Source organism: Lithobates pipiens, unplaced genomic scaffold (assembly GCF_037356315.1).
Source record: "Lithobates pipiens isolate NorthernLeopardFrog02 unplaced genomic scaffold, aLitPip1_a1.2 Scaffold_19, whole genome shotgun sequence".
Lineage (NCBI taxonomy): Eukaryota > Metazoa > Chordata > Amphibia > Anura > Ranidae > Lithobates > Lithobates pipiens.
The window spans coordinates 96191997-96204920 of record NW_027507764.1 but is presented as its reverse complement, the minus strand read 5'-3'; the positions used below and the strand labels follow the sequence as shown (position 1 = coordinate 96204920).

Below are 12924 nucleotides of genomic sequence, written 5' to 3'. Positions count from 1 at the left end.
GCCTGAGCCAGCAGAAAGCCTAAAAAATTTACAAATTTTGATAGTTTGGTTTCATTTTTATTTGTTTCCCTATGGCAAAACTCAGCATTAGAACTGTAAAAAGAAAGGGGCAGATGTGATTTTGAGAGCAGTCATAAAACTCACTATAGTTTTAATATAAAACACAAAACCATCTTTCCTTTCTCTTGTTCGTAGGTTGGCACAGTTAAAACATAGCCTTAAGCCTGTATATTAAGCTGAAAGCTTGCTTACTCCAACAGTGCATTATGGCCATTGTTTTTTACTGAAGTCATAACATGACAAGGGACTTTATCATCACCTGTAGTGCCCTCCTAAATAGGTGTGGGTTAGGTAAATTTAGTTACTTGCTCACTGTAATCAGTTAAGCTGCATTTGATTGTTTTGGTCTGTTCTGTGTTGCACTGGCTGCAGGGATGACAGCTTCCCCCATCTGTCTGGAAAGGTTATGGAAGATATTGGGCTGGGAGAGTCAAATCAGCAGCTGAATATTTTTTCAGCTCCAACTAATCCCTAGGGAGAGGTTCCCAGACAGTGGCTGGGATCGAGCATAAATACTATCAGACCTGGAGATCCCAGGCTGGAGGGCTGGAGGGCTGCTGCCCTTCCAGGCAGTGTTTCCATGTGTCTACTGTTCATCAAGGTCCCAGCTAGGCTGGCTGTGGGGCCTATTCTGCTGAAAGTTACCAGAGGTGACTGAGGGACTTTTGTCTGGGGATCTGGTATGGTATTACTGAAGAAAGGTGTCTGGAAGATATTGGAAGGAGGCGTCCAACTATCAAAGGATATAAGTGAGTACAGACTGGAGATCCCAGAGACTGTCTGCTGCTGCTATGCCTTGTAGATTCTGCGTTGCTCAAAAAGGGGACACTGTGCCTGGTGCCCTGGAATAGCTCAGCCCACTAACCTCTTGTGCAAGGACTCTGTTCACAATAATAGGAGGAAGATTAGTGTCCTCAAGTTACTAGAGTATCCCACGGTTACCCTATTATCATCCAAGTTCAAGTTCTCCAACAAAGCAGCATACCTCTAGACCAGGGGTCTCAAACAGGCGGCCCTCCAGCTGCTGTGAAACTAAAAGTCCCATGAGACATTTCAAGGCTCACAGTTACAAGCATGATTCCCACAAGAAGAGGCATGATGAGACTTGTTTTTTTGCAACAGCTTGAGGGCCACAAGTTTGAGACCCCTGCTCTAGACTGATCATTGAGCCAAAGGAATTACCATGAAGGTGTGTCTGGCTGTGGATGAAACCAGAGGAAAAGATCCATGGGACCTTGTACTTTGGGCTCCTGTGGGAGTGAGCGCTACATACATCAGAGCAGTGGCGGAACTACCGCCATAGCAACACATGCGGGCGCTATGGGGCCCGCAGTCAAGTGGGGCCCGGTGAGGACAGGCGCCACGGCTCCGCGGGAGATAGCCGGCGGCTCCGCGGGTGGTCCACGGGCGGCTCCGCGGGTGGTCCGCGGGCGGCTCCGCGGGTAGTCCGCGGGTGGCGCCGCGGCTCCGCGGGTGGTCCACAGGCGGCTCAGTGAGTGAGAGCGGGCGGTCAGAGGATCCGTGGGAGGCGGATGAGAGTGGCCAGTTCGCTGGTGAGAGAGTGGGCTGGCCAATCAGGGAGCTGACAGGCGGGGAGCATAGAGATGACATCATCTCTGGCCGCCCTGCATCCCTGCAGTGCAGTTCCCCCCTCACTGGGCAGGCAGCCAGGAAGCAGAGAGCTGACATTATCTCTCTGCTGTCTGACTGATAATCTGCTGCCTGACTCAGTGACACAGCAGGAAAGTGGCAGAGCAAGTGACAATCCATAATGTGTGGCAGGCGACGTGGCAAGTGACAATCCGTAACGTGTGGCAGGTGACGTGGCAAGTGAAAATCCATGACGTGGCAAATGACAATCCATAATGTGTGGCAGGCGACGTGGCAAGTGACAACCCGGGACGTGGCAAGTGACAATCCATAACGTGTGGCAGGTGACATGGCAAGTGACAACCTGGATGTGGCAAGTGACAATCCATAACATGTGGCAGGTGACGTGGCAAGTGAAAATCCGTGACGTGACAAGTGTCAATCCGTAATGTGCGGCAGGTGACGTGGCAAGTGACAACCCGGGACGTGCAAGTGACAATCCATAATGTATGGCAAGTGACAATCTAGGATGTGGCAAGTGACAATCTGTAATGACGTGGCAAGTGACAATCCGTAACGTGTGGCAGGTGACGTGGCAAGTGAAAATCCATGACGTGGCAAATGACAATCCATAATGTGTGGCAGGCGACGTGGCAAGTGACAACCCGGGACGTGGCAAGTGACAATCCATAACGTGTGGCAGGTGACATGGCAAGTGACAACCTGGATGTGGCAAGTGACAATCCATAACATGTGGCAGGTGACGTGGCAAGTGAAAATCCGTGACGTGACAAGTGTCAATCCGTAATGTGCGGCAGGTGACGTGGCAAGTGACAACCCGGGACGTGCAAGTGACAATCCATAATGTATGGCAAGTGACAATCTAGGATGTGGCAAGTGACAATCTGTAATGACGTGGCAAGTGACAATCCGTAATGTGTGGCAGGTGACGTGGCAAGTGACAACCTGGATGTGGCAAGTGACAATCCGTAACATGTGGCAGGGGACGTAGCAAGTGAAAATCCGTGACGTGGCAAGTGACATTCCGTAATGTGTGGCAGGTGATGTGGCAAGTGACAATCCGTAATGTGTGGCAGGTGACGTGGCAAGTGACAACCCAGGACGTGGCAAGTGACAATCTAGGACGTGGCAAGTGACAATCCGTAATGTGTGGCAGGTAACGTGGCAAGTGACAATCCGGGATGTGGCAAGTGGACAATCCACAACATGTGGCAGGTGACATTCTGCAACGTGTGACAAGTGACAATCTGCATCTGGTGGCAGGCGATGTGGCAAGTGGACAATCCGCAACATGTAGCAGGTGATGTGACAAGTGACAATCCTTAATGTGTGGCAAGTGACAATCCAGGACGTGGCAAGTGACAATCCATAATGTGTGGCAAGTGATGTGGCAAGTGACAATCCAGGACGTGGCAAGTGACAATCCATAATGTGTGGCAAGTGACGTGGCAAGTGACAATCCAGGACGTGGCAAGTGACAATCCATAATGTGTGGCAAGTGATGTGGCAAGTGACAATCCAGGACGTGGCAAGTGACAATCCATAATGTTTAGCAAGTGACGTGGCAAGTGACAATCCAGGACGTGGCAAGTGACAATCCATAATGTGTGGCATAATGTGTGACTTATCTATCTTGGCAAGTGACAATCTGGGATGTGGCAAGTGGACAATCTGCAACATGTGGTAGGTGACATTCCGCAACCTGTGACAAGTTACAATCTGCATCTGGTGGCAGGCGATGATGGCAAGTGACACGCTCAGGGATCCCACTGATTTTGCATTATGGTGAGTTGAACTATTTCATTTTATATAACAGAACAGAAATTGGTTAGAAGGCCAGGAGGTCAGCAATGTGTTCCCTTCAGGGGCTGCATAGAGTATACTGCATACTTTGTTGTTCAAAATTAATATAAGCTGTTGCCTGGGTACTGTGCCACATGGGTGTGGTAGTCTGTTGTTCAATGGCATTAGTTCATTTATTTTTTTTTTTTGATGGGGGGGGGGGGCCCATACAACATTTTGCTATGGGGCCCTGTGATTTCTAGTTACGCCCCTGCATCAGAGACAGCAGGGTGTAAAAAGCCAGCTCTGATCACTGGTGGTGTTTTTGAGAGTTGACTTTTTCCTGTGTTATTCAGACAGCAGAATCTGATCAGTCCCCATTCTTTTCAGTTCTACCAGAAAGTCTGCACAGTTTCTTTATTATAAAAAAAAAAAAATTCTACATGTCAAACCACCATCATATTAGCATAACACCCAAGTTCCATACAATGCCAAATTAAATTCAGTCCTGTGTGATGCTTAAAAGGTTAAACATAAAATATCAAAGATACCAAAATGAAGGACTGAATAACCAAACCAAACATTGTAAATGTGATGAAAATCTCAGAGTAACACCATAAGTTTGGAACAAATACATACAAGTATATACAAGGAAAAGTCCGGCCTGGCCTCATTTGGCTGGGCTTCTCCTATGGGTCACAGGAGTACAATGCGGTTTGCACTCCTGTGTCCCGTTTTTAACAGACAGCGGTCTGAAGTCCACACTTTGCTGATGTCACTAAGATCAGTCCAGGCACCGTGTCATCCTGACTCTGGAAGACTGGATCTGCCAGGTGCCTGGACTGATAGGCGTCTCAACCTCTCAGTGAGCCGCTGAGACGGCCGCTCCCCACCCCCTCCACAGCTCAAGGCTTCAGTTAGCATGGAGGAGCAGAGGAGGAGAGCTGCTGATTGACAGGCAGCAGCTCTCCACTCAGGGAGGTGAGAGAACCAAGCCATTGGCAGCGTTCGTAGCTCAGTCCTCAGTGAAGAGGCGGCGGGGGACAGATGGAGCATTGGACCGATGCTGCATCCACCTAGGTAAACAGGATTATGGGATTTAAAAAAAAAAAAAAAAAAAAAAAAACATACCCCTCTTTTAATGGTACCCTTTGATAATGGGTGTCTATTGCTGGGCTTACAAATTTAATTTCAGATACTGAAGAAAATAAGTCAGGGACCAGTAATAAAGTAAAATTATTTTAGAGGGTGGCACAAAAGTAGGCTTTGTGGCTAATAAAGGTAAAAGCAGACATCTTGTTTTGTCTGTCTGTTGTTAGGCAGGACAACTTTTCACTAAAGTACAGGATCACTTTGACGTGAACTGGCCTAAAAAGTATCTAAGATAACAGCTTTGTTGGTGCTTTCTAGTACCCAAATTAGTCAATTACAGATTTTTTTTTTTTACGTTTTGGATAAAAGAGGTTTATAACCCCTGTAAGGTTTATTTTTCCATCTGTGTCCCATTGGGTAGATTCACCTTCATTTTAGCCAAAATGTGAGAGGAAAGCCCTCTAAAGTGAGGGAACCCCCGATTGTCACCATAACTGACACCATAACCCACCAGAAGATATCCCTACTATTCCTGCTCTGGGAACAACCCAAATGTGTAAATTTTCTTACTTTCACTTTTGGGGATAATGGTAAACAATGGTGAATCTCCCTAACTGGGGCACAGACAACAATAAAAACCTGATAGGTGTTCTAATCACTCTTCACTCTGCCCAAAACTAAAACAAATGTTACTTTTAGTCATACTGTAAAGAGTTTTTCAAAGGAAAACCTTTTTTTTCAGTTTTGGCTAGAGTTTTCAGAAGGATTAGAACGTCTGTAAAATTTATATTGGCGTTTGTGCAAGATGCACTTTTTTTTTTTTTTTTTTTTTTTTATATGGGAATTCTCTTCACTTTGGGGAGATTTTCTGTTGTGTTTCCAAGCCAGAAAGCAAAAGGAAATTTCCCCTGTGGAGCCTCTTGGATTCTAATCCAAGATCTTAACATTTTCCAAGTGAGGAATAGTCTCTCTAGTGCTCACATAAAATGCCCAATTATTCAACTACCAAATGCCAGAACCCTAGTAGGCTGGAGGGGCTATAGCATTTCAATACTAACATGTGCAGTTTAGTTCTAGGAAAACTTAAAGAGGAAGTAAACTCTCCTTCAAATTTTTTTTATAAAAACACACCCTGCAAGATAAAGGCATAATGAGCTAGTATGCATAGCATACTAGCTCATTATGAATTACTTACCCAAGAACGAATCCCCCACAGCCATCCTTGTCGCCCGGGGCTTGCTTCCAGGTATCACAGCTCCAGCGCTGTGATTGGCCGGAGCCGCAATGACGTGTGGTAGCCGCAGCGAACGGCAAAGTACAACTGAAGCAACGGCATGTACTGCCATTGATTCAGTTGGCTTAAGTGCGCATGTGCCGCATGACGTTGGCACAAGCAAATATAGGGATAGCTCCTAAAGCGTGCAGGTTTAGGAGATATGCAGTAAAGCTACAGGCAAGCCTAATTATAGGCTTGCCTGTAGTTTAAAGTGGTTGTAAAGGGTTTGGCTGGATTCACACCTACGCATTTTTAGTGGTTTTTGCATTTTGAAGATCTGAACTACAGCCCATACACCATGGTTCCCTATGGAACACATTCTGTAGCGCAAATCTGCAAAATGCACTAAAAACGCATTGGTGTGAATTCAGCCTAAAGGACCAATGTTAACAAAAATATCCTAGTTTGTCAAAACAAAATGTATGTGACTAGCACGTGCAATGATAATATTCATATATATATATATTTTTTTTTTTCAACATTTTTTTTACATATTGTAGGAGGTATTTAATAATGGATTACCTTTTTTACATTTTGATTTTTTTTGTACATTTTTTGCCATGTTTCAACAGCTATTGTTGCATTCACTTCAAGATAAAATCCCCATTTAAATGTCTTTCCTTCTGTTCAAATGTCATGGGGATGCAAGTGCAGCGGTAATTGGATGGGTCCCACTTCTGTCTCTGGTTAACTGGAATGGTTTTTAAACATGTAAACCATGTGGATAACCTGTCGCTTTCCATGGACAGCTTGGTCTGCACGTATCCCTGAAAATAAACAAACCTAAAAACAAAGTTACCTTTCACACAAAACAAACACCCTATTGTGATTTATTCGATTAGGATACCCCCGCCTTGAGGAGATTCAGTTTGCGTTGTGCGCTATACAAATATTTCATTCATTCAGGATACCTAAATGTTGAGGCATAAAGCACTTCGATGGAAAAAGAAAAATTTTTGGTCCTGAGGAAGCAGACCAGTTCCACAAAATGCATAGACCTTTCTGCTGTACATATGCACATGGGCCTATTGATGTGATCACATATTATAACAGTGCAAGTAATCTTATGTTCACCAGTGTTGGATAGTAACTCAATTTGAATGAAATTCATTGTTTTTAGTATAAATCAGCCCTTCTCAAACAGCGTTCCATTGAAACTTAAGCAGAACATAGACTGTGCAAATTTCTTACCTGCAACCACGGGCTGCAGGAAAGAAATCTGCACAGATAGTGCTGGCAGAAGAATCCCTTCTGCTAAGACATTGTATTCTACCAGCTTGGGAGGGGGAGAGGGGTCCCCACCGGAAGAAGACAGTAACTATTGCTAGCGGCTAGTAAATCCGACAGGCTGGTTGTACCCAAGCTGGTTGATCGTTCAACTTGGTACATTCAGCCTGCCCATACACAGTTTGAAGCTCCTCGCCAGTAAAAAATAGGTTATTGGTCCGCCTTTTTACTGTCCCCCACCTACCTAAAGCCCACCATGGCTTTAGGGGGTGATTCACATGAATCTTCAAATTTAAAACACAGTTTGTCAGGTTTTTTTTGTTTGTTTTTTTTTAACAGAGATAGCGTGTCAGGTTTGACAATCAGCACCGCCTGTAAAACTTGGCCATTGAGGTTAACGGAACCCGCACAACAACCAACGAGCCAAAGGCTTAGCTTGCAGTTGCTGTGCAGTATTTCAATGCAAACTCTTCCCCACCTTGGGACTGGAAAAAAACAAAAACAAAAAAAAAAACAGCGCATATTCAAAAGGCAGCAGGATCATCTCCTGAACTCCTGAAATTGGCTCCTCTACCACTCTCTGAAAATCAATGCACCACGGACCACTTTACAGAGGGTGGTAGCACCCACTGCCCATTTGAAAGGGGCCTAAGAGAAAAATAGAAATACATTGTAGAAGTAGAGGGATGTTGAATAAAGCTATACTATCATTTTTTTACATCTATAAATATTAACCACAAACAGTTACCAGAATACGCTACTTGTACTTTAGTACTGTTATCTTTTAGGGTAGGTTAGGCTCACTTTTAAAGGGTGTAAACAAAAAAAAGAAGGTAACACCTTTGAATGAGTCATTTCGATTGGCACAGATCACATTCACTTTTCTGGCATGATGCAGCTGACCTCAGAAACCCAATAAACACATACACCTAACAAACAAAAAAAATAAAAGTGGATTTCTTCCACATTGAGCCAAACAAACAAACAATCCGTTTTTTTTAGAAATGTAACAATTTAAAATTGTCGCTATGGTCAGTTTTCAGGGCCCTTTCACACTTCTGTGTGTATATAGTAAAGCATGTGGTTGACACGTGCAACTTCTTGGGTCTTTAAGCACTTTTTTAAAAGTGATAAAATCTTTAAAATCGACATAAGAGAAGCATTTAAACTACACAGAACTTTGTGATAAAACAAAATGTACCATGCATTTTAAACAGACCTTCACAAACGTGTGCATGAACACGGAAAAATATTACAGATATTTTTTTTCCAAAACCTCACCAACCTGCAGCACATCGATATGAGTTGGCTACAGAGTAGTAAATGAGTTTTTAATGGGAAGGCATTTTCATGCACTAAATCCATTACATCTTACTGTAGGAAAATAAAAGTGTGAACAAGCCCTATACAGAAATGGCAATGATAAATATGCATAATAACACTGAAACAATCATCAGGCATGAAGCTTCACTCAGATTCTAGAAAAAAATAACTGTAGTGCTAAAAGTATGTTTGTTTTAATACTCAAAGCATAATGGAATGGGAGGACATCACATAAAAATGCATAGTAAAACAGAAGGAAACACCATTTATATAAAACATGCATACCAGGTTAGTATGTACATTTCGGTTTGTGAACAGACCCGTAAAACTCCAGTCCAGAGGGGCAAACACACAGGTGAAAACATCGTAGTGATATACTAAAGGAGTTACAAAATGGTCACCTGGCTTAGTAAATACCGTGAAGCTGTGTTTACTTTAACAATACAATTTTTTCCTTAAAGTGGTTGTAAACCCTCTTCTATACCCAGTGAAGTAAATAGCCTCAGATGATACACAGAGATGAAACAAGTCCTCTTACATAAGTTTTACTTGTATATCTGCTGTCTTCCCCGTTCTACATTCTTTGGAAAGTGCAGATCTGTTAGAAATCTTGCTTCCTCTTCCTACAGTGGGTGTAGAGTCTGGGAATACACTGTGTGAGAGCTGATTGGAGGAAAGGGACACACTCCCACTTCACAGAGGAACAAAAGAACATGCAGAGCTGTAGTCTGACTAGACAACCTCCCTGCTTATCTCCCTCTAAGATCCCTCCCCAACACAAATTTTCAGCTATTATCATGTGTTGGAGAACTTGTCATAAGTGACTCTGCTGATAATAGAGGATTGAAGCAGTAGGAATAAACAGCACTTAGAGCTTTGAAGACAGATAAGTTAACACTACAGTTATATGCGATTAGGTCACATTTCATAAATGGGGTTTATAACCACTTTAAAGCAGGGCCATGGGTCGCAGGAAAGAAAATTTGCTTGTTCCCCCATCAACACTGACTGTGTTGATGGGGGAATCCAGCTAATTTTATTTCCCACAGTGCTATTGTGTTCTGCTGGTAGGGAGCCTACCCTGCTGACAGAACACACTACTAACATCTATAGTCGCAGGCAAAAAAAATAAAAAATCTGACAGGCTGGATGTACTGAAGTTGATCAATGGATTGACTTCAGTACAACCAGCCAACCGAAAGAGGGATCAAATCTCAGTTGGTCCATGCTGAACTGACCAAGATTTGATCCATCTATGGCTGGCTTTACATGTGAAAGCAAGTACAGCTTTACCATACTTACTAAGAGAAGTGAAAATTAATTTTGTAAAGTAAAACAAACTTTCCAAAGCCTCTAAGGCTATGCTAAATCAACCCTGTTCATTTTAGCTCATTATTCATATTAACCAGGGAGCCATGAGACACTTTTCTGTGCATGGGTTACCAATATAGTGTATACAAATATACTGAATCAATTGGCCTGATCATAAACATTTTATAAAATGTTTAGCTATAATGTAACTGCCAGGTTGATGCCAAAACTTCTGTTTATATATTCAGGCATGGCACAATATATTTTTGGTAATAGTCAACAGTATATAATAAAGGATACTGTAAAATTTTATTTAGGAATGAAAAATTAGGATTAAGGGTTGGGTTAAAGGTTACAATTTCAGTTAAATTTATACTTTCAACCACTTTTGAGAAGTTTTTCAATCAAGAGACCGAATAGATCAAAGTAAAGTACAACCGACAGTTTCTATCAATTTACAAAATTGTAGGCAATAGGATGTTCTAATGCATGTATCCTCAATGTGATCAAAAGCTGACTGAAACTGCTTGAATCATGCTTATGTTTAGAAAAAGGGTTGGTTTTGGTGTGACTGGGTTTGGTTTAGAATGGCGTTTAGGGAAGAAGACAAATTGCTTTTAGGTTTCCACTGGAGCAGGGGCTGCTGAATACAGCATCTGTCAGATGATATTTCTTCATCCACCTGCTAAGTGGAGACGGGAAAACAATGGATTTCTTTCGTTTAGCCCACGAGGCAGAATGAGAAAAATTTGAAGCGTTTATGGCTAGCTATACACACACACACACACACACACACCAACTCCAACTTCTGGAAGTGTGTGATGTCAGATAGTTAAAGTGGATACTTAGTCTGTCTCAGGGGGCTCAACGCTCACCACAGCACATGTGCCAATGCACCAAAGGGCTGTGCCCGGGCTTCAGGTCCTGGCAAAGCCTTTTGGTGCATCTGCATACGTGCAAGTATTTTTCCATGCATGCGCAAAAACCAGGGACTGCCCCGATAGCCATCTTTACGCCAACACAGGAAACCCCACAAATGCGCAGATGGTTGAGAAAACCAGTGTGTGCACAGCTATGCTGCACGGCTCGCTTAGGACCTGATGCCCTGCAGCGTATCTCTGTACCTGCAGGGGACAAGGAGTAAAAACAGGAATTTTCGAATAGGCAAGAGACACAGGAGTGGGAAGGAGGCAGGGGGCAACAAGACATGACATGTTGCCCTGCTTCCTTCGCCATATGAATAAAAGCTGACTGTTGTAAGCACCCCCAGCAGTGTCAATCGATTTGTCACAACCTGTAACTAAAAGTTTTGGTGGGCAGCTTGGCTTCTTAATGGAAGTGAAAAAAATGAACAGATATACTGGCAGGATTTACAGGTTTAAAAACCAGTTAAAAAGGTATGTATAATACACACATATACATTATATATATATATATATATATATATATATATATATATAAAAGTCTATCTGTGGATAGACGCGTGGGATAACATGCTGGGGAGTTCACTGGCTGCAGAAAAAAATGCCTGAAGCCAAGGTCCAGTCCAGTTTGCATGAGGCCTTAGTATTACAACTGTGCAGGCTCTTTATGTCTCTGTGATAGTTATAACCCTTGAGGACTGGAGTTGTGAAGTCTTGTTCCAGACACACACATAGCTATATCCAATGCATTGAGACCAGGAACACAGGGACCTGGCTCGCCAAATAAAATTCAAAAAAAAAAAAAAAAAAAAATCGGTAAAATCATGGGAAATCAAATATTTGTCATACATGTAAGTTTCAATATTTGTATTGTACAGACATTTGTTCCTGAGGTATGCTGTGAAATTACAATCTCTAAAAAAAATATTTTACTGTTTAAGTCACAATTTGTGTCACATGATGTAGCAAAACTAGAGTGTGTAGAAACTACCCATCTGAACAATATATTAATACAATATATACATATAGTTTTTTTTCCTCTCTCTTTTTTTTTTTTATGGTTTTGGTTTTACTATATAAAAAAATGTAGATTAATGCTATTAGTGGGAACACGGCAGAACGCTTTAGGAATGTTAGAGTGTAATGGTGGCAAAATGAGGATTTCTGGTCTGAAGGTTTATACATAGTTAAACTGCTTTAATTTCTGCTGCAAGAAGACATCTTTTTGAGGAGGTATAACATTTCTTGCAATATCTGGTTTTTGGACTCAGCAGCACAACTCTCCAAGCGTCTAATGTAGAGTTTTTTTTTTCTGGAGAGGCCTTTGCAGCTGCCCTGTAGAAGGTAAAATCCAAAAATATACCAAACAAACGTGCATGCAATTGTACTGATAAAAGCAATAAAAATAAAAAATTAAAAAAAAGGAAGAATAAAATAAAAGGTGGTGATTGACACCGGTAAGAAACACTACTAATTCTTAAGAAACCCAAATCAGCATAGAGTCCGTCTTGGGCTTACAGTCCATTTTTGAGATCCGGATTGCAAAACGCTCAGTGTTATGCTTCTAACAAAGTTCAAAGTCAAAAATTTATTCTGCTTTATGACAATATAGATCTTTAAGTGCCTTCAGCTCCTCAATCAAAGTCTTGTTTTGGTTCTCAAGCACGGCCACTCGATTTTCAAGACACTTGACATATTCTTTCTTCTTTTTACGACACTCCCGAGCTGCTTCTCTGGAACCAACACAGGATATGAAATTACAGGAGGACCCAAAGAGAGAAGGAAAAGACTCACTGCCACAATGCAAGGACACATGAACAATGCAAGGAGGCAAATCACAGCTCAACAATGAAAGAACATGGTGACACGTCAGTTCGGATTATACAACACAACAGCACAAGATTACAAAATATGGAAAAAACAGAATACACAGCTCCACTTCCTAACTGCAAACCTTGACATGCAAGTTACTTGGGCAAGCAAAGGCAGCAAACAATAGAACAAAATGATAATAAAGGTTTGATTTTTGATTTTTTTTTAAACAAAGTTGTACTTTTCTGCATGAGGTATTACATTAAAAACATAAAACTAAAAACACTATATTGAAATAAAAAGATAAAAATAAAAAGATAAAAATAAAAAAAGAAAGGTAACCAGCTAGAGAATGCCTAGAAAAGCATTTAGAATGTACTATAAAACCTTGATGTTATTCTAGAGTGAACAACAACTTAGCAAGAATATCGGTCGCAAAAACATGCCAATATACTAGATGACGGAAGCACAAAGACAAAAATTGCCCATAAGAAGGCACAGCTGTTC

The 12924-nt window shown here is 42.0% G+C and overlaps 1 protein-coding gene across 2 annotated transcripts in view; it reads right to left on the bottom strand.

The window, feature by feature from the left end:
- Positions 1–8549: 8549 nt before the first annotated feature.
- Positions 8550–12924, bottom strand: part of CREM (cAMP responsive element modulator) — a 38676-nt gene continuing 34301 nt past the window's right edge. For both annotated transcript variants that reach the window (XM_077491104.1, XM_077491105.1), the window contains exon 3: positions 8550–12338. In XM_077491104.1, coding sequence (XP_077347230.1) covers positions 12194–12338 — 145 coding nt within the window. In that variant the 3' untranslated portion in view covers positions 8550–12193. The remainder of the gene's footprint in view (positions 12339–12924) is intronic.